The 27,575-nt window shown below is 26.9% G+C and overlaps 5 protein-coding genes across 6 annotated transcripts; 3 read left to right on the forward strand and 2 right to left on the reverse strand.

The window, feature by feature from the left end:
* Nucleotides 1-4: 4 nt before the first annotated feature.
* LOC122635069 lies at nucleotides 5-4,955 on the reverse strand. 2 transcript variants are annotated; one of them, XM_043824850.1, is made up of 6 exons: nucleotides 4,841-4,955; nucleotides 3,744-3,795; nucleotides 2,159-2,559; nucleotides 763-922; nucleotides 346-498; nucleotides 5-230 (listed from the first exon to the last, which is right to left on the reverse strand). In XM_043824850.1, exons 1-6 carry the CDS (start codon nucleotides 4,860-4,862, stop codon nucleotides 146-148), a joined length of 873 nt encoding a protein of 290 aa, XP_043680785.1. In that variant the 5' UTR covers nucleotides 4,863-4,955; the 3' UTR covers nucleotides 5-145. The 2 variants fall into 2 exon arrangements, with proteins under 2 accessions (XP_043680785.1, XP_043680784.1); XM_043824849.1 differs by lacking the exon at nucleotides 4,841-4,955 and adding an exon at nucleotides 4,334-4,391.
* Nucleotides 4,253-26,420, reverse strand: LOC122635077 (kinesin-like protein KIF14). The gene is made up of 19 exons (XM_043824860.1): nucleotides 25,626-26,420; nucleotides 24,913-25,449; nucleotides 24,233-24,779; nucleotides 23,898-24,122; nucleotides 23,694-23,822; nucleotides 14,244-14,404; nucleotides 13,931-14,131; nucleotides 13,282-13,560; nucleotides 12,667-12,739; nucleotides 12,409-12,578; nucleotides 11,869-12,331; nucleotides 11,064-11,610; nucleotides 6,877-7,022; nucleotides 6,498-6,789; nucleotides 6,260-6,430; nucleotides 6,057-6,110; nucleotides 5,659-5,900; nucleotides 5,333-5,568; nucleotides 4,253-5,202 (listed from the first exon to the last, which is right to left on the reverse strand). Exons 1-19 carry the CDS (start codon nucleotides 25,730-25,732, stop codon nucleotides 4,956-4,958), a joined length of 4,827 nt encoding a protein of 1,608 aa, XP_043680795.1. The 5' UTR covers nucleotides 25,733-26,420; the 3' UTR covers nucleotides 4,253-4,955.
* LOC122635072 (28S ribosomal protein S18b, mitochondrial) lies at nucleotides 7,430-8,429 on the forward strand. Its single transcript, XM_043824854.1, has 5 exons — nucleotides 7,430-7,554; nucleotides 7,621-7,774; nucleotides 7,899-7,996; nucleotides 8,084-8,214; nucleotides 8,288-8,429. The coding sequence occupies exons 1-5, from the start codon at nucleotides 7,489-7,491 to the stop codon at nucleotides 8,427-8,429; spliced, it is 591 nt and encodes a 196-aa protein (XP_043680789.1). The 5' UTR covers nucleotides 7,430-7,488.
* Nucleotides 8,533-9,987, forward strand: LOC122635064 (pyridine nucleotide-disulfide oxidoreductase domain-containing protein 1). The gene has a single exon (XM_043824836.1). The coding sequence runs from the start codon at nucleotides 8,533-8,535 to the stop codon at nucleotides 9,958-9,960; it is 1,428 nt and encodes a 475-aa protein (XP_043680771.1). The 3' UTR covers nucleotides 9,961-9,987.
* Nucleotides 15,610-23,315, forward strand: LOC122635074. The gene is made up of 2 exons (XM_043824857.1): nucleotides 15,610-16,533; nucleotides 21,432-23,315. The coding sequence occupies exons 1-2, from the start codon at nucleotides 16,431-16,433 to the stop codon at nucleotides 21,761-21,763; spliced, it is 435 nt and encodes a 144-aa protein (XP_043680792.1). The 5' UTR covers nucleotides 15,610-16,430; the 3' UTR covers nucleotides 21,764-23,315.
* Nucleotides 26,421-27,575: the final 1,155 nt, after the last annotated feature.

The raw sequence follows: 27,575 nt of genomic DNA on the forward strand, positions 1-27,575 counted from the left end.
ACTATTTTCATTCAATCATTAAAATATTATTACCATTGACTACATTATTACAATATTACTACAATTTACTACATTATCACAACAAATTTATGTGTTTATTATAGCATATTTTTTACGATTTTAAATAAAAATATAACACTTAAATTTAAAAAGTTGGATTATCAAACCACTGGTATTTCTTTTCTTCATTCGTATCTTGACTATATTCAATGCATTTATGTTGAAGAGGACTAAAAAAAAAAAAAAAAAAACAGAAATTTTTCTTTTATGATAAATATAATAATATAATAAATTTATAATAAGAAAAATATTAAGATAATATCAAAAAATTAAATTTATGCATACCTAGAATACTTGTTGCACTTTATAATAGGATAATCTTCGTTAAAACATTGTGGACTCAAAACGTCGAAATAAGTGAACCCAATTTTTGTGGCAACAATTGAATCAGCATTTTTTAAACAATTGTAAAAGGCAGAGTCGCATGAACAATGTGATCTGTGAAGAAAACAAAAAGATTTTGTTTATACTTTTCCGTTTAAATATCCTTTCGACAGAAAAGATATCAAAGAAGAAAAAAAATGTTAGTATTTTCTTCTCTTTATTTATCAAAATTATGCGATTAACACGATTGTCTTTGCTATCTGAAACAAATTTGCATATGCATTTAAAAAAACAACTTACATAAGACATATCTCACGAGCGAGATTAAAAATTGCAACAATATACATAAAAAAAAAGATAACGAATGATTTACACAACCTCGTAAAAATTCCATTGTTTAGAAGGCGGTACTTTTCTTCGCCTGAATTTATATTATTGAAACACATATCATGAGCTCTACAACAAGCATCAGTACTTGCAAAGAAACCAAGGTCATCTTCGTTCTTTGCTATATCACCATCTCCACACCAATGGGTACCTATAATAATTTCAAAATTAATTTCTAATATTTATTATTTTTTTGATGTTATATAATTATTTAAAATATATTGGTATATTTGATATATATATATAATTATAATGAAAATTATATTATAATTACAAGTAAAATAAAAAAATATGAAAGTAAGGATTAGTATAAGTAGAATATAATAATTACGTATTTATTTATTTATTTCAATTTAATGTCTTAAAAATTGAACTTGGTTTTGCAAGATTTTTTACTCAATTCTCCATCTTTTCTTTAACATATCTTGTTCTTTTATCGTAATGTAAAAATAATACAAGTATGTAGAGGAGGGAGGGAGGGGGAGAAAGAGAGAGAGAGAGAGAGAGGATATAAAATATTGGAGGAAAGAAATATTTAAGCAATTATGAGATGAATTATATGAGATTAGTATATATCCCAAAAGGACATAAAAGTAAATAAATAAATATATACATATGTATATTAGCATATTTAATGTAACCTTGACGAAGTAATCTTTTATCTTGCATTCTGCAAATTAGAAACTCATAATTTATTAATAAATATAGATAATACTATTTTCAACATTGAACAAAATTATTTTCGATTTATTTACCGAAGATATATGAAAGAAAAATAAATAAAAAAAACAAGAAATTGATGTATGTTCGATTACGTTTCTTGATGAATATAGTAGTTTATCTTTATTTGCTATTATACGTATAACTTTTAATTAAATACGAGTCATTTAACGAGCTCAATAAAAATAAGTATATATATGCGTATGTGTGTGTGTATATTGTCGATATCTGTAATGTTAAATCATTTTGAACTTTCTTTTATCTTCGCTCTTGTTATCATCTCTGTACGAACACATTCGTACAATTTCTTAATATAAATTCTTAATATATATTATTTATTAATATTAAATTATATAAAATTATTATTATAATATATTCATTTAAGCAATCGTATTAATCACTCATTTCATATATATGATATACTTGTATAATTAATGTAGAAACGTATATAATATATTGATTGAGTATTTAATCGATATATATTGATTTGTTATTAAAATTTATGCTTACAAAATATTTTAACTTTCTTTCTCTCTTTTTTTTCATATTATTTTATCATTTTTAGAAAATATACAAAATTTTCTTGTTGCGAAATTAAATAAATGAATTATATATAAATAAAATATTTACATATGTATATATATAATTTATTTTTTAATTATATTACCTGGATATATAGCTTTGAACCTATCCGAAACTAAATTCAAAACTTGACCGTATTTTAGCTTGGTACTATTAAAATCATCTTTAATTGGATTTTTAAGTTTCCCTGGAAGTTTCGATATTATTTGATTTACACCTTTTCCAACAGCTTCTTTTGCATTTCCCAAAGCTTCTACCGGTATTAATAGTGTTTTAAGAAATTGTTCGACCGTAGAAATCTTCGTAGATACTGCATTGTCTTCATTATTGTTTTCATCATTATTTTCATTATTGTCAAGATCTCGGCCGAAGCCAAAGATTGACCCAACATTTATCCCTCTACTTTGCTCGATCGTTAAGATCAAAATTATTAATAGAAGGGGACGTGTGTACAACATTTTTCGTTTTAAAATGCAATTTATATTTCTGTAAATGATTTAATATAAATCGTTTATTTCTTTAATTAAAAAGGTCTTACTATCTCTTGTTAATTTACTCATTTTGTAATTTTCTTTTTCAAATAAATTGAGATCTGTAGATCGATATTCAAATAGACTGGGATCTAGTGATCAAGATTCAAATAGAACAAAATTTATTAATCGAAATTCAAATCGATCGAAATTCAAATAGATTTCATATACAAATAAATAATCATAGAAATCTCTGATGTTTACGTTGAATGTTCCTTCATGAAAAATGAGAATGAATCTTTCGCAATATGAATCGTTTCTTTTTGAATCGAACAACAATGTCTATTAGCCAATATTCTTAGTAATAAACGTAGAAAATGTCAGATGTTTCATAGAACTTCCTACGATATAATACTTTCACCACAATTGTATTATACATCGAACACTTATGTTTTTATAAGCTCGCAAAGGAACACTTCTTTAAGAAAATTAATTGATAATTGGAAAAATTACAAATTGAGTAAAAATAAATAAATAAAATATAAAAATTACAAAATGTTTAGTGCAAAATTTTACTTTCAAGTTAAATTTTTAGCTAAAAATTTTCTGAATTATTTAGATCTTACGTTTACACTTACGTTATAACAAATACTCAAACTATACTATCGCATACAGCAAATGAATACTTACTAATGAAAATCTTAATCTTACATTAATATTAGTAGCTGGTTTATGTTTACAAGCATTGGAACGAAAGTACTTGAGAACAATTGCCAAGAGACCGAAATAATTCAAAAAACTATTAGCTAGGATAACTTCTTAACGTGTAAGTTTAACGCATAAATATATTAATACTTTTATGTAAAGCATAAAAAATTGTATTAACTGCTGCAATAAAAAATATAGGTTTCCATTAACAAAACATACATAAAATTATTTTTTGCTGATCCGTAATACGTGATATGCGTAAAATAGATAATATTTGAAATTCGAACATATAATAAAATTACGTTCTTTAATTTTTTTTTCTGCTCGATAAAAAAAATTTCTATAATAAAAGAATTGAATTCTAACATATTTATTATAATTAAAAATTATGGATATTTATTAAATTATTAAATATTATTAAATATTAATAATTTTTGAAACGATTGATCAAATATAACAAAATTACATCAACGTAGATTTTAATCGACTTACCGCTTCGGTGAAAAGTCCGTAGCGTTCACCAAGTTGGACAAAGACTGCTCGTCTAGAAGAAATTCAGCATCATTTTATTCCAGCAACTGGCTATATCATCAGAAATTAATTATAGTCTGATAACAACTGTACAAATATTTAAATAAATACAGAAATAATACAAAGATTTTTAACGATCTATTCTTTTACATAAGCTACAGACAGATCTGTCAATTAATTTTCTATAATCCATTCTTAAACATATATTCTAATAAATAGTTTATACACACTGAGCTATTTTATATGTACTTAATACAGGAAATGTTCATTATGTTGAAGGTAAAAACGAGATAAATACAACTATATATAGATTTTACGTAACAATTCGAAGTATCTTATTAATTTCCAATTAATTGAATGAATCAGATTGTATAAAATATTTTGATACGAATCTGTTTTGTAATAACGTTATTCAAAAGAATATCTGATTTCTTTTTTTTTTTTTTTTCTTTTTTTATTTTTCTCATTAGTCTTATTCTCGTATTGCAACCACAACTTATAACAAAAACAAAATAAAAGACTTTTTGAAATGAAAAACCTTGAAAAATAACCTTTGCATGTAGGACTATTAAATAACTTAACTTTGACAAACATAACTGCAATTTATCAATGTCTTATAAAGTCAAGTTCTCTTTGTTTACTGAACATTCCTATTTATTGCGCATTTGTATTTATTGTGCAGATGTTTCTATATTTCATAAATAATGACATGTCATTAACTATTTAAAGATCACTAGTGACAGCCTTGTTCTCGATTAATAAATTTCAAAATTACGCGATATTTTGAAAAAATATAAAAAATATTCGTCTTATTGTCTACTTACGATAATTTCTAAAAATAGCTCTTACAAAACGTTTCTGTATATCTCGTCTACCATATAATCACAATTTATTTCAATAAATACTGATTAACATTTAATCAAATTGCACTTATATAGACTAAAATATAAAAATATATATATTAACAAGGTATAATTTATTATATTCACAATTACGAAACAGTCATTTAAAATTATATATCACAAATTGTAACATCTTATAATTATGTTGCAACTTACAATGAATGGTGACTACACACATAACTCTTTTCTTCTTCTTCTTCTTTTTTTTTCATTTTCTCCAACATAACAAATATACGAAAATTATTCATAAATTTTTTCAAATAACATTTATTCACTCAAGCGAATTTTTAACTGTATGATGTTCAGGTGATTCATTTTTAGAAAGGTTCTTAATATTTGAAGGTTCTCCTTCTTCTAAAGCTCGACGTTTTTCAAGCCGTACACATCGTGAACAAGAATGATTTCGTTTAGACCAACAGGCACGATGATACACAGCTAGACATTGTTGGCAACTAATTGCACAGGCATCCCAGGGATATATAACTTCATTATTCCCACACACTTCACACAAATGACCTCTAAATATATTATACATTATATTATATACTATATAACACATAATATACTATATACGCAGATATGAATATTAACTTATAATCTAACTGTTATTAAACTCATAATCTCTAATAAAAACAATTAAAAATTTACCTAGCTTTACATAATTCACATTGTTCAGTAATATGAACATGCATAATATCATAAGCAATACGAATTTCTTCAAGTAAAGCACCACTTTGTAGATCAATGAGATCTTTTATCGAATAATTTCCATGATTTTCAATTATATGTGTACGCAATCCAACTTTCCATGGTAATCCTTGTGTATTAGCTTCTGGGCAGATTACCAAATAACGCTTCATCATCTGTATTTCTTCTCTCATTCTCTATATAGAATTATTATTTTATCAGAATTTATTACTATTATTCAAGTTTATTACTTCTTTCATTGTGTCATAAAATTTTAAATATCTTACTTTTACTAAGGACAAATCTGGGACTAATGTAAACAATTTTGGATTTAATTCTTCCAGTAGTAAAAATGGACGATCTTCAAGGAGTGCCAATAATTGAGCTGCAGCACGACAAACAAGCCTTGGTTCCATATCCCAATTTCTAATAACTCTTGCAGGTATTACCATAGTTGTATTCCAATGACATCTCTGACAGTAATATAAACCACTATAGTCGCATAGTCTTGGCTCTACCCATGCTGATTCTGTATGTGTTTATGATTATTAAATATTTTAGAAAAAAAAGAGAGAAGATATACAATTACATGTAATACGTAGGTAATAAATCTAAGTACTGTTATATTCTAGAAGAGATTAGTACTAATCTATCTTCACAGAATAAATACTGGCTATATGGTTACCTGAACTTTTAAAAGGGCTACCAAAACAAGATAATGACAATCCTTTTGGGAATGCTTGTAAGAAGTAATATACAAATACAGTTAAATAACATGCATTTACTAACAATATGTTTTCTTATATAGCAATAATATTATTACCCTTATTTTAATAAATTAATAACATTTTATTTTACTTTTTCAATTTAATATAAAAAATTACTTACTAAACGTTATTCGTATCTTGCACTCTGCACAGCGATATCCTTGACTAGATAATCCTCTTTCTGGACAAATGTCTTTAGTATAAGTATAACCACCAGCTTCGCTAGCAATGACATGTACACACACACGACATATATTATTTAAACATTTCCAATGAACACAGAACCTACAATCTATTACATACAATATTAATATCACCTATAAATATTTACTAATCAATAATACATTATTTGAATTTACCACTACACATATACCAAGACTGCAGCATCATCCAAATGGTGCCACTACAATGATCGCAATATACCGGTCCAGAAGAAGTTATATGATACTTCTGAGGAACCAAATGATGACCAAGAATTACATGAGTTTCAAGAAGATTCTGATCTGATGTTTCTCGCAACTCTTGAACTCGTAAACGTAATTCAATTAAACGCCTTACAAGCCATTTTCTTTCGTCTGAACATTCTGCACTTTCTAACACCATCTGTTTACATTTCTCTACCATTCTTTGTAAATCTTCATCAGATGTTGCCTATCATACGCAAGAATGAGAATATAAGGAATAGATATATATATAAACAAAACAAAAATTTATAAAAAGTATAAATGTATACTAAACCTTAGACAATGAAACCAAAGGTTCCACAGATTTTAAGTTGAAAGGTATACTGCCTTTGCTGTCAGAACTATCATCTGCTTCTCCTGTCATATAATCAGATAAAGAAGACGGTGTCGAAGTTGTTGTACCAGAACTATTTGCACGAACTTTACTCTCCTGACAATTTTGTTCCTCGTTTGCAATTATTTTTGTGTCTACCATGTTTCTTATCTTTTATTTAACATATAAAATAATAACAATGATTTACACTGATCAATTCAAAACCAAAAATACATTATAAAAGAATTTAATTCTTTTCCCACATGTTTATGACTTTATTGACAATTACGACAAGTACACCCAGACCCTTCGAATGTTCGTTTTCTAATAATTGTACACAGACCGTAACCTTTATATATAGACTAATATAGTTCAAACTTTGCACGCTAGATAGCGTAGATTTAATTATAGTGCCAAATTTAGCCACTAGAGAGCGCGACATATACTTATCTTAATTTTCTTAATCAATACGTACCTCTTGATTTCTTAATAATTTTAAGGACAATTCTAAAAATTGAAATCTTTTAACCTATTGCGTATTTAATTAATAAATCATTATTAGAATATAACAACATGTCATTGCTCATTAGGGTATTAGGTTTAACCAGAACATCGTTGCAATCTACATTAACCAAAAGAGTAAGAGATTAATCTTCACCATTGACAATTGATTTTTCTTTTAGTTTTGAATCCGATTGTTTTTAGAAAGTACCTAGAAGATTGATCTCTTCTTCACACACGTGCTATCAAGAGGAAAATAATGATACTGAAAATAATAAAGAAAATACAATAGATCCTTCTAAAGATAGAAGACAAATTATTCCTGTTGAAACTAGTATTGAATACATGTTAAGCAGTGGTAAGCAAAATCTATGAAATGATATCCAATTGAAAGTAGACATACAAAATATATAAAGATTAGGATAATATTTATATATTTACAAGATTTTGAAAGAAAATTTCTTTCATGTCTAATATTTTAGCTTATAAACAAACTTATGGGGATGATCCTGTATGGACAAAATATAGAAGAAATCATAAAGGACAATTTCCTCCTAGAAAAACAAGAAAAACATGCATAGTACATATTTAATAAATTATCTATTTTGCTTATCATAGTATATATATTCATATGGTATTTAAACTAATTAATTGTTGTTATTTATAGAGAGCAGGTATAATAAGTTGTGGTAGTCCTTGTCCGATATGCAGAGATGAATATTTAATCTTGGATCATAGAAATGTTAAATTGTTAGAACAATTCATTTCTAAATATACAGGTGAAATACTACATTACAGGTAAGTCGTATTCAAAATGTTAGTTTTATAATTAAAATTTAAATAGCTTTAAATCATAACAAATGTTTTTTAGCAAAACTGGCATTTGTCAAAAAAAATACAAAGAACTTCTTATAGCTGTGATTAAAGCTAAAGATTATGGTACTTTAACGCTTGATGTACCACTTAGGGAATACGATTATTCAGAGTGGTATAGCGAACAAAAACAAATATAATTGTTTAAAAAATATTAAATAGTTGATGAATATTATAAAAGATATTGCATCTATATTGAGAAGGATACATTTTATAAGTTAATATAATTGATATAAAATAAAAATGGCTGATGAAATCATAGACTGCACTTTTGCTATAGTAGGTGGTGGTATAGCAGGTGTGTCTTGTGCAGAAGGTGTAAGTTTTCTTGCACCAGAGGAAAGTACTGTATTAATTACTGCAAGTCCACTAATTAAAACAGTAACAAATATTATTCCATTGGGTAAAACAGTAATGCAATTTGACATTGAGGAGAAAAATGCAAAAACACTTACTGAAAAGTATGCTTCATTACAAGTTATACATGACACTGTAATAAATATAGATGTTAATAAGAAATGTATAAAAACTCAAACTGGAAGATTAATAAAGTATACAAAATTATGTCTTTGTAATGGTGGTAGACCAAAACTTATAGCAGAAAATAATAAATTTATCATAGGTATACGAGACACTGAATCTGTGATTCAATTTTCTCAAAAGATTCAAAATGCTAGAAAAATTGTAGTTGTTGGAAATGGAGGTATTGCAACTGAACTTGTGCATGAAGTAAAAAATGTTGAAGTAGTCTGGGTGATAAAAGATAAGCACATATCTGCAACATTTATCGATCCAGGTGCAGCAGAATTCTTTTTACAAGATGTTTATAATACAGATAAATCAGAAAATACTGACATTAAACCTATTCGAAGAATGAGATATACTACTACTGGACCATCTAAGGAAGGAGGGCCTGCTCTTGGCCCAGATTGGCATAATAATTTTATTATAAAAGGTACTTCATCAATCTGTAGAAAAGTCCAGATTGAATATGAATGCGAAGTAAATGAAATTCTTACAAAAGAAGAAATTACAGAATGTAGCGATATCGAGAAATGGCCTGTATATGTAAAACTAACAAACGGTAAAATTATTGGTTGTGATTTTATCGTATCTGCAACTGGTGTTGTACCAAATTCAAACTTAATGGGTTTAGAAAACCTTGAAAAAGGAGAAGATGAAGGTTTATGCGTCGATTGGAAATTGGAAACTTCAGAAAAGGATGTTTATGCAGCAGGAGATGTATGTACTGCAAGATGGGAGATAGCAAAACATTGGTTTCAGATGAGACTTTGGACACAAGCACATCAAATGGGAATTTATGCTGCAAAGTCTATGACTTCGAGTCTAAAAAAAGAAGATTACATGCAAGATTTTTGTTTTGAACTTTTCACTCATGTTACTAAATTTTTTGATTACAAAGTTGTTTTGATAGGTTTATACAATGGTCAAAAGTTAGATAAAAATTATGAGATATTACTTCGAGTAACAAGAAAAGAAGAATATATAAAACTTATATTGGAAAATGGAAGATTGCAAGGAGCGGTGCTTATAGGAGATACTAATCTAGAAGAAATGTGTGAAAACCTTGTTCTCAATCAGATAGACTTGACTCCATATGGCGAAGATATACTTGATCCTGATATTGATATTGAAGATTACTTTGATTAATTTAATAAATTTGCTGTACTATTATAATACTGATATAATCTATATTCTTTCTTTCTTTTTTTTCTCTTTTTTTTTTTTATTATTATACTAAGTTCATTACAAGTATACAATATACAAAAATTTTGTGTGAAAATATATTATTTAAAATCATACTATCTGAATCTTCACATTTGATTGTTGAACTTTTTTAAAACACACAAAGATAAGATATAAAAATGAAGTAGATAGATAAAAAATACTGCTCTTACATATACTATCTTTCTCTCTTTCAAGTATTATTTTTTTTAATTAATTCAGATAGAAAAGTAAAATCACGTTGGCGTGTAAATAATTATTATAAAAAGATTGTATTAAAAAATATAGTTTTAAAAAAGTTACAACACGAATTATATATCATTATATCTTAATAATATATTGATACCAATCATGCTTATGTAAATAATTATTTAATCTAATTACATATGAATTAATCTTAAGATATGTTTCTAAATATTTATACATTGGCAGTATTTTGTTCTTAACAGTCAATATTACATATAAATTTAAATAAAATTTTTAGTTATCAATGAGATTAAGAATATAACCAAATATAACACAATAAAATAGTAATAAGTCTTGTCAAGAAGATAAAAATAGAAATGGCAAGAATGAATGAGGTTGAGAGATCCTAATAACAATATGACAAATTTATTTTCAAGAAAAAAAAAAAAAAAAAGCTTTTTGTTGTGCATTGGACACAACAGTGATTTTATTTTTAAACCTTCAATAATTTTATAAAACTCATTTAGTGAATAATATATCACAGGTTTTATATTCTTACTTCATTATTTTCAGCCATAATAGGCAAAGAAAGAAATATTGATATTATTGAACATTTCCTTTTAAATATTAAGTTAGATGATGTTGAATTTTATCCGTAAATCGAACGGATTTTGGAATATTTCCGATTTTAGAATGTGCAGTAGTATTACTGCGTAAATTCGATTTGACTGGAGAAGCATTTAACTTGATATCTTCTTTAGGAAGATTATTATCCACCAATTGCACGGAATTTGTACAATCAGTTTTTTCGATTACAGTATTATTAATAGATCCATTTGAACTTACACTCTCATTCTTACTATCCTTTAAATTTTTAACGAGCAACATACTTCTTATATCAACAATAATATTTTGTACTCTATCTAAAGAATCGCTAATTGTGTTGTTGATCTCAGAACTTTCACATTGTTGGCATAATTTACTTAAAGATTGTGTCGCGCGTTCAATTTGCATGAGATAAATACTTACGTTTTTGCGCTGTTGAGATTCGGATATTTCTTCTTGCATCGTTGAATCGTGCATCGACGTATCTATAGATAACTGTTGAAAACTTTCATTCAAATGTTTCTTCACAGGTGTTAAATTTATAGAAATTCTACTATTATTTAAAGAATCATCGAACGTTTCGGTATCTTCGAAAGGTATCCAATCATTTTCTGAATTCTGTAACTCTTTCAACGAATTTTCTATATCATAATCACGCAATTGATGAACCCAATCTAAAAATCGCATTGGTTCCCACAATGTTTCCCTTTTACGATCTTTATCTCGAACACGAATCACAGGTTTCAGATTCTTATCAATTAGAGTCTGCTGTTGATTAAATTCCTAAAATACAAAGAATATTAATGAATCAAATCTGTTATGATCGTTAGAATTTACAACTCAAGATTATCGAACTTCTTTTGTTGTGAGAATATTCAATGTTCTTAAGATTTTCTCTAATAACTTTCATTTTATCTGATTCAATAACTATGAAATAAGATAAATATATTAAAAATATCAAGATCTTTAGTTATTTTGTTGTGAAATATAAAAAGTAAGGGACACTTCTAAAGTTGAAATAATCTAATTTTTGATACATACATAATTTATGCCAACTTCTCTACATCGTTCAGTTGCTTCTCTAACGAGTATTTGCATCTCGTGTAAACTAATACCACCAGCTTTTATAGTTTCAGCGCTGGTTTTGATTTTGAGGGCACTTTCAAAATCTGCAGTCGTTTCGTTCAATATACTTTCTAATTCTTGAAGAAAATTTGACTTGTACGGTGACACGTTTGGTTTAGTTTCCACTTGTTGAATCTTTCTGATTCTATTATTCGTTTCTATTTCACTAGCGAGTATCTCCTTTTCTAATTCGAATTCCTGTTTACGACGATTTATTTCTTCCAATGCTAATTTTTGTTCTTCCAACGTACTACCAAGAACCTCGATTTTACGTTCATAAGTAGACTTTTGGGAGCCAAGTTGTAGCTCAACTTCTCGTTTTGCATTTTCTAATTCCTTTATGGCTTTCTGTTTTGATTCCTCGAGTTCTGCTCTTAATCTGATCATTAGAAAAACATTTTAATAATAATAATTATATTAATAAACTGAATTTTATTTTGTTAGCAAAGAACTTACTTTTCTTCTTGTATTTTAAGTATTTCTTGATGTGCAAATTCAAAATCTATAGCTTGAGAAGAAATTTGTATGTTTCCAGTCTCATCATGTGGATTTGAAACTTTGAAGTAATGATTGCCACCTATGACAAGTCGATCGCCATGTTTCAGATGTACTTTGCCACTCACCACCTGTTAATAATATAATATGCATGATTTTGGCTTGCTTGTTACATATAAGATGTTACATGCAAACGTAATTATTATTGTTTCAAATTACCTGACCATTCACAAAGGTATCACCATCCATTTCTGGCAACAACATAAGCTTACCATTCTTATTTTCTATAGTACTATTAAAAAGAAAAAACATCGATTAGTAATCAATATTATCGATCTGTAATCAAATGAATACAATTATAATGATTAGTAAGTCACTTAAAGCCCAGTAATCTTCTATAAATCAAAAACGTATCGAAGAAGAAAAACCTGTGATGCAAATTAAAGTATATTAACAAAAATAATACTTGTTAGATATTCCTTTTATCAACATTAGAGATCTTCCTTTAGCATTCGTTATTCGAATCGGTAATGCAGAATCGATAATTGTAGAAACAAGTCAGTGATGTAACCAATGTATAATCATGCATTAATAAGATATGATAAAAAGAGAAACACGCCTATACCCAATGAAAGGACATGATTACGTGAAGGTTAAAACGAGAAGCATCGGCAGAGGAAATCGAGGAGAGTGTAATATTCAAAAGCAAAATGCAAAATGCAAAAAAAGCGAGGAGTAGTATCTCTGGAAGTTGTGGATCAACTGGCTTCAAAAAGAGATGAAGAAGAACGTCTCGATTGTTGAAGGAAACGTCCCTTGAAATGAACGACTAACCAGTGCAATTTTCTAACGAGTGGCCCATCCAAAACGATATCCAATGGTACTTTTTTAAAGGTTTCTGAGTTCTCTGAATGTTTTCCAATGCGTACCAAACCAGGCGGAATTAAATACAACAGTGTACCGGATAACATAGGATCAGCAGTGAGATTTATCAAACATGGTTGTTTATCCTTCTCACGTAAATCAATTTCAACTGCTATTCCACAACGTCGTAAATATTTTAGCTCGGAATTCTTTCTTTCTTCGGTTTCCTGTAATTTTTCCAAGCTGCTCCTGCAATCGAAATTCGCTGACTATTAAAGTTTACATTCGGTTCGACAATATATAAGTATACGATATATAAAAATTCGACTCGGAAAATTTATACCAATTTTCGAAATTTCTATTGAAGAATTATATATTAAGATAATAATAAATATGACAACTCTTCTCACGAATGGCCTATTTGAATTAAAAATGGAAGTATTCGTCCCCAAATTTATGGCGATCGATTGGATAAATTCGAAACAATTATTTTATAGCATCGACAGAAATATTATTCAAATATGTAATTATATAATAATTATGATAATGTAATAATTATATTTGCCAAGATGATATATATATATAATTTTTTGTTTAATGAATTTTAAGATAAACTTACTTTTGAGTGGCAGCAAGTTGTTCCTCTGTTTTTTTCAATTGTTCTTTTAACCTGTTAATTTCTTCTTGCTTTCGTTCAATCTCCTTACTGTCTTTTACGTTTGATTCTATGCTATCAACCAGCTTACGTGGACAAACTCCAAGTTGTCTTTCATATCCTTCACGAACTCCTCGTAATCGTAAGACTTCCGCCTTCAATTCGCTGAAAAAGTTAGGTATAATATTATCAATCTAATCGATATAAGCCGTGTAACAATACACATAAAATATATAACGAAAAGAATCTTCTAATGAATAATATTTCCATAACTTACCGAATTAATCTGTCATGTGGATCTTCATTAATTCGAATGCGATTAACGATAGCTCGTGCTTGGCATGCATATCGAAGGGTTGCTAAGGTTTCTTCGAGATGGATGTTAGCTGGTGAAACTGTACCTAACATTGCCGTTCGAGAATTTCCACCCAGACTTTCCTATAAAAGATTAGAATATTTCAATATATTTTAAATTAAATTTTTTTAATTTATATTCACTTTTATTTTCTCTTTCTTCAAGCTTTCTCTATCTTCATTTTCTAAACAGCTTCGAAGGGCACATACTTTAAGCAGATAGCTTATAAAATTACAATAGATCGTAAAGTATTACTATAAAAAAATATATTTTATTTTATTATATTTTATACCATAAAATATCAACAGAGAGAAATCGTTACTTTTGGCAAATAATTTAGCTGATGAACCGATAATAAAAATATTTTATTATCGTAAGTACGTAAGAAAAGATAATAAACTTCCTTTCTCTTTTTCATTATTATCTTCGAAGATAACTTTTTATAATCAGTGGATGTAGGATTAAGTTGATAACAAGACATCTTGTATTTTTCTGTAAAAGATTAATATCGCCATTCTTCTTTAACAAACATAATTGGTTTTTTTTTTTTTTCCTTTTTTTTTCTTTTCTTCAAACGAAAGTACAATCATTTGTTTACGTAGATTAGTCAACGAAGAAAGAAAGAATTGGTCCATACCATTAGCATTGCTCATTCTAACAAAAAAAAACTATCATGTAAATAACGACTTCGTTCTATTTTTTTTTCATTAGTTATGGTTCACCAGACGATAATGCAAAAACGTCATAAAAAAAGAATGAAGAAAACTAATTCAAGGACAATTTCTGATGTAAACTTTATCTTTCTTGCATTATATCATATTAACTATATATATTTCAAACTATTTTATATTTCAAAAAGTAAAAATATTTGTGCAGGAATATATGTGAAAAAAAAAATATCTCGAATTAACTTTGAAATGTGTTATTAAAACTAAAAATTAAAATTATTGCGATTCAATTGATCTTAAAAAAAAAAAAGAAAAAAGAAAAAAGGATAGTATACAAAAATTATTAAGACAAAAAACTGTTTGAAGAATGTAAAAAAATTAAAAACAAACAGAACATTTGTCTCGAATTAAATTAAAAATTTGTATGAAAAAAAATGAAAACTATGAAATTCGATTGACTCGATTTAAGAAATAAAAACGTATGCGAAAACGATTAAAGAAGAAGAAAGGGGAAACGATTAAAGAAAGAAAAATATAAGTAGATAGTGACATCGATAAAAAAAAAAAGAAAAGAAAATTACAAAGTTTATAAAGGTAGACATTGAGAGAGAAAACGACGTTTCAAGTGTACGGGTACCACCCGTATGAATGGAAGGGGTAAATCATCAAGGACAAGGAGACACGATGCTAAGAAGAGTGAGAGGGAAGTTATAGGAAAGTGAAGTGGTGGGAGGAAAACTATAGAGAAACGAGAGAGAAAAAGAGAGGGAGAGACAGACAGAGAGAGATAGAGAGATCGATAGGCTAAACATACGTGCCGTCAACGAGGTCCGCCAGTTTAAAACAAGACGTTCGAGGAGATCTTGCGTTTCTCGTGATCATCGAAACTACGTTCTTACCTACGTTGTTTACTATTCAACTATTGCAACATAGTAACATATTGTTGTAACTCCAATCAAAAAAACATCATCGTTATTCGAAAATATCAAATACGATATAAATATAAAAGAAAATATACATAGAAAATAATTATTGTACGAATTGAAAAATCTCACAAAACTGTCTTGGCTGGTCTAATAGACAAAACAAAAGGATAGAAGATATATTTTTAAAAGAAGAATAAAAGAGAGAGAGAGAGAGAGAGAATAAAAGAAGTTGTTAACTTCGTAACGATATCCTTGAGTTAATATCAGTAAGAAATATGTCATTGAGTTTACTATGCTAATTATTACGAGCTAATTGTAATAATAGAATAGAGAAAGAGAGAGAACGAAACTCCGATGTTTGCGAAACTCGGCTTTTAAAAAATAAAAAAAGAATAGAATAGAATTGTACATGATGAACTAACTTCTACTTTGAAGATTTTCAAAAGAAAACTCAAACAAAAACAGAAAAAAAAGACTAGCAACAAATATATAAATTTTCCGTAGAAATAATAACAATGGATCTCGTCTATATTCCTGAAGTATTAACCTACGGATCGTTTAGAAGCCCATTATATCAAGATTACGAGCAACCTTGGAACAAGAATTATTTTGGTCATGGTATGTATATATAATAATTATCACATAAAATAATTTGAATTATGCGGACTTTTTAATCTATTATCGAATTTGTGATAAACCATGTCTTTCCATCATTATCGTAAGAAATAATTTTTTTCTGATAAATCAATAAAAATACAATGATAGTCAGATGAATCATAAAATGTAATCAAAATTACCGTTTACTTTGGCACGTTGACATCTATTTCCAATCCATTTATACATGCGTTTGTCTATTATCGCATGATATCTTAACTGCATTTGGAAAATAATATACATAGATAATCGTATTGCGTGACGATCGAATGTCATTAATTAGCCAAAGCAAACATGTATACATACATATATACATATATATATACATATGTACAAATATTAAATAGTGATTAAGATAGTGAAATAGATGAACTATCAAAAAAGATATATATACATATACATACATATAACTATAAAACATAATATTTACTAAATCGTTACTCTACAATATATATATATATATATATATATATATATATATATAATTGTAGTATGTATATATAATATTAATATTATACTGTCTAAATAATAGTAATTTGTATATACTAAACATACACATATAAATATTATATTTTTCACTTTATAATGTTTCACTTTAAGAATGAAATTTATATGTTAAAAAGGAAAAAGAAAAAATATCTATAAGTTTTTCAAATTACCCTCTCATATAATATATATGTATATACAATATAGTATAGTATGTAGTATAGTAAATACTAGTATACAGTAAATATAGTATACAGTAAATACTATATGTATTATGTTTTTTAGAATGGTATATCCTGTATGTATTATCATGTTATATAATATATTGTACAATATATACTATTGCATTTTCCGTTCCGATAGATAAATTTCCATTACAATAATCGTATTATTAATTAGATTAAATAAAAAAAACATAGAAAAGATAATGTTGCCATTGATAGGATTACTGCAAAAACAATAATATCATTTGTCTTATAAATTCTCTTTCTCTTTCGTTTGTATCACTCAAATCTTTTTTCCTTACATTTCTTTTATTTTTTATTATCCCCTACAACGAGATATCGTTTTCCTTTTCTAAAAGCTATTGTATTATTTCAAACGTGATATTTATACATTCCAATATGTCTATTCTAGAACAATGACATATAATTTCCGAACGAAGTAGATGTAACGTGTCAAAAAGAAATAACAAAAAAGAAGTATCAAGATTTCCATATTGATATTTAAATTTTTTAATGTTCATCTGATATATTTTATCTATTTTATTTTCTATTTATTTGCTCAGTATTTTTATTATGCAAATATGGTAAGTGTTTATAGTAAAATATCAGTACGTAATATAAGTTATCAGTATAAATAATTAAGTGTCAGGGTTGCATCTGTGTTACTTAAATGTGTTACTTAAAGTATTATTTAAAATACTGATAAATTATTATATTTAGAAATATTTTAATTAATATATTAAAAACTTTTGTATTAATTGGTGTAAAAATAAGTACTTATAGTACATACTGATTATTTTATTATAATTACTATTGATAATAATAATTATTGATTTAAAATACTAATAAAAAAATTTTAACATTCTAACGCAATAAATAGTAATATTTATCTATTGGCATTCTTGAAAGATAAACGAGTAGTATTAATAATACATAACAATTGGTTATCTCTAATCGATATCGTTCCAATCGAAACTTGAAAACGAAATCGCAACACTTCAGTTATTGTTTATTGGTTTAATATAGATAATAAAGTAACATGCACTCAAAAAAGTATTTTTGAAAAATAAGAAAAAGAAGGATAAAAAATAAAATGCAAAACAAATAACGAAAAAAACAAAATAGAATTACTAACCGATAAGACTTGTTAAAGATAAAAATGATAAAATAATAAATAACAGAAGTTTTCAAGATAACCGCATTTTTTTTTAACACGAAGTAGAAAATAAATGAAATTAATTCGGTTATTATTATATAAAAAGATAGACGGCTGAATAAATGACGAATTATATATCTTACATGTCCTAGATGATCAAAAAAATATATATATATAAAATAAACCAAGAAAGTTAACAATATTTTTTTCTTTAAAATATTTTTATCATTTACTATTATCATCAGTAGTATTATTGTTGTTGTCCTTGTTTTTGTTTTTATTATCTTGTCTTTTCATGCATTCAAAACTTAATTATATAAATATGGGAATATTAAACGAGAAAAAAACAAAAGTAAAGTGAGAAAACGATCAATCTATTTTCTCTTTCAGAATATTGGAAAGTTATGACTTCATAAAATAAGTACTTTTTCTCGAGTAAATGCAATCATTTTCGTGCCTACTATTACTACTACTACTACTACTACTACTACTACTACTACTACTACTACTACTACTACTATTATTATTATTATTGTTGTTGTTGTTGTTGTTATTATTATTATTATTATTATTATTATTATTATTATTATTACTATTATTATTTAATTACGATTAATTAATTAAAATTAAATTCCATTAATACACATGATCTTTTGTCATATTAGTCTATCAATACTTAAATAATATTCAACTCTGTGATCTGTTATTAGTTTAATTGTTATTTGCATTATGTGCATTTATAATAATAATAATAATAATAATAATAATAATAATAATAATAATAATAATAATAATAAATTTTTTCATCACATCATTAGTCTTATCTAAATTCCATAAAACGCATGATTTCCAAATTAATAAAGGATTACGCGCAAAATTTCGAACACATACAATTAGATATGTACAATGCTTCTAAAAATAATATCAAAAGAGTTATTTGCGTTCAGTTGGTCGAATATGATCAAAATATTGCATAATCAACGAAAATGAGAAACTATTACGATCTAATATTATGCTGACCTTTCATTTTTGCGTCTTACCTTCATTCTACCTCTCTTACTCATTTTCTTTATCTCTGTCACTCATTCTCTCTCTCTCTCTCTCTCTCTCTCTCTCTCTCTCTCTCTCTCTCTCTCTCTCTCACTCATTCATTTTCTCTTTTTCCCTCTCTCTCTTTCTCTCACTATTTCATGCTACTCTCTATATCTTTTTCCTTTACCCGTTTACCGAGAAGGGGTCACGTGACTGATCGTGCGTACTACCGTACTTTTTCATATAGTAATACACGTCGTAATCTATTTCTGGATGGCCTGTTTACCGAAGGTACATTGCGCTCGTGTTTGTCACCGATTCATCGTCGTACAATTGCACTTGCAATTGCTTAATTTCATTATTTATATATACATATATACATTCCCCCACCCACACATACATCTTTCTTTTCGAGAATAATATCTACGTAGAAATCTTTTCTTTTTATCTAATGGAATGTATACTGATAGATTAGAAAATAAAGATACGTAATTTAAAAGTTATAAATTGTGTGTTGATAAGATTCGTTTTAACGTTTTATTGATTTGCATATAATTTACCAAGAGAGTAACTTCTTTCGTATCTTTGTTATACAATATTATCTGATAGGACACTTGTTTCACACCTTTTTCTTTTTTTTCTTCAATACATCTATATGCTCAGTTTAAAATAAATTTCTAAATTACGTAATCGATGGGTAATGTATCCATCATCGTTAATACACCATATACACTAATCATTATGCGTAAATAACTGCAAAATATTTACATTTTTCTTTTTTTTTTTTTTTTTTAACCACGTGAAGTATTATTTATTCATCATTACTGTTATCAATTAGTTGACGTTAAAAAGAAGCTGAATATTCTTATTAAGTCACTACATTGTTCATTGCCAAGATTACTTGGTAACATATATGTAATTGCTTTGTATAACATTTAATGAGTACTTTAACATATTATAGACGAATTAAAAGATCCGACGTTTTATATTCAAATATCAGAGAATATCGATGAAATGTTTCATAGTTGATTTTTTGTGTATCAATCAAATGCAATTGTTATGGAAAGAACAGGAAGTGTTAATTACAAGCAATTCTAACCTAGAAATAGAGTTGAAAGTTTCATAAATATAGTTTTCTGATCTAATTTTTTGTTGCAATACAATGATTAAGAAAAAACAAGAAATTTTTATAAACAAAAATATGTAAAAATAGGAATGATCTATTACGACGAAATAAAAAAATAAGAATGTGCAATAAAAAGGTATGCATGGACCGTTCGACGAGAGGATTCTGTTATATGCAAAGTGGAGACTGTTATGCGTTCTAAAAATAGATCTCTCAACAGAAAAACAAAATTGGTTGTCCTCGACATAATGTGTATATATATATATGTATATATATATGCACATACACCATACATGCACGCATGCACATCTATTATTTCAACTTAATGCAACACTATTATCATGAAACTAATTAAAACAGTTTTATAGGAAAAAAAAATGTCCTACATTCGTTAATTTATAAACATGTCATAAACTCATCAAAATTTCAATTTTTAACCTTTTTTCCTAGTTTAAAAAACCAATTATTATTCTTCCTCCTATGATAAGGTTGATAAGGTCATATACGATGGTAATTTACCGACGGATAATATCATCCGAAATTTCACGATAATGAAAATCGTATTGAAAATTGATCAATATATATATATATATATATATATATATATATATATATATATATTCAATGTATAATATAATCTAGTTTCTACGTAGAGAGATCATGCACTCTAACCTAATGCTATTTTACAGATAGATATCAAAAAACCGGTTTTCTCGCTAATTCTCGTAGTAGAAGCGGTACAGAAGTCTGTTATTAAATATATCACGAAGATAAATAACTTCTATTTTAATCTTTTTTATTTTAGTTATTTTCTTTTTTTTTCCCCTTTCTTTTTTAGAACAATCATCGAAAAGTCAACGTCTCCAACAAAAACCATCACAGGAATATTATCAACAAAGAAAACAGATTACGAAAAACTGTCATTTGTGTCGTGAAAACAAACGACGAAGTCTCGCTCTTTATATAAGGGAAAAATCACGAAGAAGTTCTTGTCAAGAAATTCATGAAGAAATTGAAGAAATCGAGGAAGAGGAAAATAAAACGATAACGAATGAAAAAAAAGAATTAACTGATAAAACCCATGACAGTAATGTATCGTTCACTGGAAACGATCAGAGGTTATACGAAACGAAAGAAAAGCTTGCAAATAAATGCATAACACAAGAGTGAAACTCCTTAAGGTATTTGTGCCGTCCATTATGTTCGTATTAAGATTTTTTCTTCGCAAAAAAAAGAAGAAAGAAAGAGAAAGAAAGTTAATCATATATGTAGATAAAAAAAAGCGTATTATTTTTTCATTTGCAAACTTTTGTCTCTTTATCTTATCGTAAATTTAAAATATAAGATTACATAACCTTGTCATTTTCACATTATCTTACTCTTGCATTGTCAACTAGCTTATTCAGCTATACACATACATACGCGCATACATACACACATTCATTCATATAAATTAGTTATATCAGTTAACATGATCATGTTAATATTCTATACAAATATAGAAGCAATCATTTTGTGCCAAGTTTAACTTTTTTGTTATCATTAAAGTATTCGAAACGAAACTTCAAATTTCTCCTAACTATAATATTTGATGTAGAATACTATACAAGACTGAATGAGTAATGATCAGTACAAATATGTAAAGTTTCGTCCCTTTTTCGATGAATCATAACAATTACAATCATCTGATTACTATTCTCGACAATAATAACGAATTTAAAATAACTAATAATTTTTCTACAATTATATATATTATAGTATCTTGTGGCCATTTTGAAATATTCCATTAAACTTCTATTTGTAAGGAAATTAGGAAAAATATCCAAATTTTTTATGTATTCCCCCAAAAGTTTTATATAAATATTTGTAGTTCACATTTTGTGAAAGAAGAAAGAAAAATATCTAATTTTTCGCATTTAACATCGTTATTATTATATAAAAAATAAATTTTTTAATGATGTAATTATATAAAACTCATAATACACAATATGCATGTTGTATTTGCGATTTAATGAATTATATATATATATATTTCTATATATATATTGTAATAAATATATATAAATAAATAATAAATATTAAACATGTTATTCAAACATTTAAGGTTATTTCATTTGTATATTGATTGTTATAAATTCTGAAAATTTTTTTTATAAATTTTGAGTTTAAGGTTATATTTATACACAAAGCATAGCTCAAGGACGAACGTATCGTATGACACGTGTTTCCATTTACAGTTCTTTCGATATTCAATATAATATTCGAATGAAGCACAATATGATTATTATGATGGTTTTCAGACTTTCTGATAATATTGGGATATTATCGATATAATGATGTTTATCATTAAAAATATTGAAATATAATCTATCTATATTTTTATAGACAATGGCATATATACCCAGGCAAAGATAAAAAATAATTTTGTTTCTTATCATATCGATTTGAAAAACATTTCTATATATATGTGTATGTATATGTATATGCATATGCATGATGATAGTGGACCATCTGTGGACCCATTAAGGCAAGGCAACAAACGAGAAAGTACGTAAAAGATTCGAACGAACTTACGTGAGTCCGCTCACGTACCCATCATTCGTCTTATTGTCAGTCGATGTTGACTAACGCTAAACTGACGTCCACGATGTGTTGTTAATATCGTCAGCTTAGTAGATACGTTCTTAAGAAATATATGATAAAGTCGATGAAGTAAATGAAATCAAAACACGATTATCTTTTTTAGCCCTTTATAACTTCAATTTTTGTCTAAAAAAAGTTATGTAAAGTGAAACTTATAGTATTATTTATATTAATATAATTATAATATTTAATAAATATAAATTATACTTAACAAATAATGAAAAACCAAATAAGAGTTATTTTGTTTATATATTAAAGTAATAATTATTTTATTTATTTTGTGGCAATAAAATGAAATAAGACTTAGAAAATCAGATATACATACATACATATATATGTATAAATGATTTCAATTACATGGCATTATAATGGATTAAGATAATCAATGAGTTGATATTCATTTTTCCATGAAAGTAATGGAACCTTTTTATGGATAAGAATTAGAAAATTTACTCACTTTTAGTAGCCATGTTAGAACGGATTCACGGTATGGAACAAAACCTCGTTTGCGATTGTTTGTACTTTCTGCAAGTGATGCGATCACCTTCCCCAAGGTAAGAAGAGATTTATTAATAGATACACCTTCCTGATAAGAAAAATAGTATAATAAATTGTAAATGTTTGATCACTTTAACACACATATATATATACATACACATACCCTTAATCTATTTCCACTGGCACAGGTTTGACTTAATCTTTCACTACCTGCTAGGTCAACTAAATTTATTTTACTACGACGACTTGCATCAGTGGATGCACATTTCAAATCATTCAATTGTGTTTGAGTTAATATAATACTGAAAATACTATGCGATCGTGAACTTTTTTCATTCATACCAGTTGCTGCTGTTGCTCTCTGAGAATTACCTACTTTCAACCAAATCTAAAAGGAATATAACATTTTACAAATTTCAAAGTGTTATTAAGCTTTGATATACATACGTTTTTGATTAGGAATTTTATATCTATTGCTATAAAATTTCATACAAGTACCTGTAAGTCTTTATAATTTTTTATACAATGCTGACTTAAATCTACAATATAAGGTCCAAAAACTGGATGTTCTCTAACTTTAAGAGCTGTCCTTTTATCTCCATTGCTAGCACTTGCTAGAAGATCATGTATCTTTTCGTTGTAAATTTCAAAATAACTTATCTCTACTGTTGTCTTAAAATTTTTATTACTGGGTATTTGTGTAAATATTTCTTGGCAAAATCGTGGTATGATACCAGCCTCTTTATCAAGACCTACAGAATTTTCTTGAGAAGATTCAATACCCATCATGCTATAACTTTTACCAGATCCTGTTTGACCATATGCAAACAGGCATACGTTGTAACCTTCGAATGCATTTTGCACTAATGGTAGTACCATAGTATTAAAAATAACTTCTTGACTAGCATGTTTAGGCATTGACGAATCAGAGTAAGAAGCAAAACAATGATCATATGTAAATCTATGTAGTGATGTTTCACAATCTACACTAATGTTTTGACCATCAATATTTATAACTGAAGCAATTTTCATCTCACTTAATTCTCTGTAATAATAATAATATTAACATATTATCCACAAAATAGTAAGAGATATATTATTTTCATTATTCTATGAAATTACTATACAAGGAAATATGAAAATAAAGGAAACTACGAAAATTAAATAAACTGACTTACTTTAAATTCAAAGGTCTCACACGTATACCCACTGTTAAATTACTATTTTCACCTTCAATAGCTTCATCGATACCAATATCATTAAATTTAATACTAGGTGTTTCAAGTTGTACTTTACTAAAACAATCAGGGGTCGCTTGTGATAGATTGTGATCACTGAAATATCTTTTTGTAGGAGTCTTAGAAGTAGGTAATATATTCATCTTCGTATTACGTGGAGTTAAACACGTTCTATGCTGCTTTGGTGTATATAAATATCCAGAAACAGCTTTATTATCAGATAATCTGGATACTGATTCTGCTTTTAATGGAGTTTTCACTATATTACCGGATATGAAAGAATCATTGTTTTGTAATGTATTTGTAGATCTAGAATGTTTATCATCAACGTTAGATGATCTCTTTAATGGATCAAGAAATTGAGAAATCTCATTTCTTGTATATAACTTATGTTTCTTATATAATAATTGTTTTGTTTTATTTTGATTTTTTATTGTAGGTGATTCAGCAAATATATTACGGTGTGATGCTCTTGATCTATAACATACAATTTTTAAATACAATAGATAATAATACTATTGTACAAATTAGACATACGGACATTTAAAACAATCATAAAACTTATAAATATATAAGAATAATAAATAAGAATAATTTGAAATAAATAAAATTATACTCTTCATTGATAAAAATGATAACAACAATTGACTTACACTTCTTTTGCTGGAGACTTGTTTTCTTTGTCGAATTTTATTGGTGACATAGAAAATATTGCATCGCAAAATCCATGTGGACTAGATTTGGAGACATTATGAGACATTTTAACAAATTATGCAGAACTATTTTAAATAAAACCAATAAAGAAGAAACTGAGTATTACGGTCCAACTAAACAAATTTACTGAATCCCGCTCTTCTGACAGTTGCGTTTGAACCTGTGGCTATAACAAGAATGGACGCAAACACTTTTCTAAACTCACATTACAAATGTTACAAATTTTGATTATTACTAAAAATAAAAAATGATAGTTTTCAGTAATAATTAATTAAGAAACTTTTCTTAATAAATGATTACTAATAATGATAAAACATTATAATTATTATTTAAAATAAATAAATCAGAATATCAAATTTCCCCATAAACTAAATTTTGTATCGTGACCAATGGTGGTAATGTATTGAAGTGCCTCCTACTGTTATTTTCCAGAAACATTGCTAACCAGGGTTGTATCAAACGAAATATACCACTAACCTATATAAAATTCATTGAACAATTTTACAAGAAATGGTAAAGTGGACGTATCTATTAAAATAAGTCATTTCAATGAAATGATCGAAAGCTAAATATATATTAGTAAAACCCCATATAATTACATGTTCCTTATTGTGAAAATATTTGAATGTATCTTATAACTAATCATGATTTATAAACTACTAATAATACTTTTAAATAACAAAGTACATTTTCAATTTGTTATTTTTTTTTTTTTTTTATAATCAGAGAGAATAATAGTAAATAATGTGAAGTTACCTAAAATAATACCTTGTCACTAATAATTATTATGATTAATTATTACGATTAATCATGTCTTATATTGTTTAAATAAATATAAAATAATCGAAAGTATAAATTATTTAAATTACCCTGTACGAAAGAAGAAAGCTGTCACGTTTACAAGTCGGAATCTGGTAGAAGACTGACTAGTCCATCGATTACTATTAAAGTCTCCCGGACGCTTGTTATTATTTACATCACTGGTTATAGCAACAATTGTGAGTTGTAATATAAACCTATATATACATATATAATACAAGATCGAAGATGTAAATAGCGAACGAGAGTTCGTTGTGTTCCTATAATAATAAACAACACAACCTTTTGTCTAACTTTGAGTTATCAAATCAGTTTCCTTGCGCATTTCGAGGAGTAAGCATCGAAGCTCCGTACCAAACGAAAAATTATTTAAACGGGATTATTTCATAATTATTCAAACAATTTATAATATACACGAATTATAACAAACTATTATTTAAACGATAACACATTCGCTTAAACATTTCATAGCACGTAATACGCATTAAATACGGAATAATTGTAATTTAATATTTCAACGTAGGTAAACGTCGAACGAGAGTGTGTTGTGTGGCTATAACAATAAACAAAACGATTTTTTCGTCTTACTTTGAAGGTTATCGAATTAGTTTTCTTTCAAATTTCCAGGAGTAAGCATCGAAGTCCGTACCAAACGAAGATACTTAAATTATTTAAACGGGATTATTTCATAATTATTCAAACAATTTATAATATACACGAATTATAACAAACTATTATTTAAACGATAACACATTCGCTTAAACATTTCATAGCACGTAATACGCATTAAATACGGAATAATTCTAATGTAATATTTCAACATAGGTAAACGTCGAATGAGAGTTTGTTGCGTGCCTGTAATAACAAACAAAACGACCTTTTAAGCCACTACGAGTACATTATAACAAGATGCACGAAACTGAAATGAGTACTTAAGAAAGTATGTCATGCGTTACGAAAAAAGAATATTTATTTAGATTAGAATCGAGAATTTTTCATTTTAAAGTTAAATTAAATTAAATTCATTATATCTCCTAAGTAATATATCTATATATATTTTTCTTTTCTTA

Source organism: Vespula pensylvanica, chromosome 17 (assembly GCF_014466175.1).
Source record: "Vespula pensylvanica isolate Volc-1 chromosome 17, ASM1446617v1, whole genome shotgun sequence".
Taxonomy (NCBI): Eukaryota; Metazoa; Arthropoda; class Insecta; order Hymenoptera; family Vespidae; genus Vespula; species Vespula pensylvanica.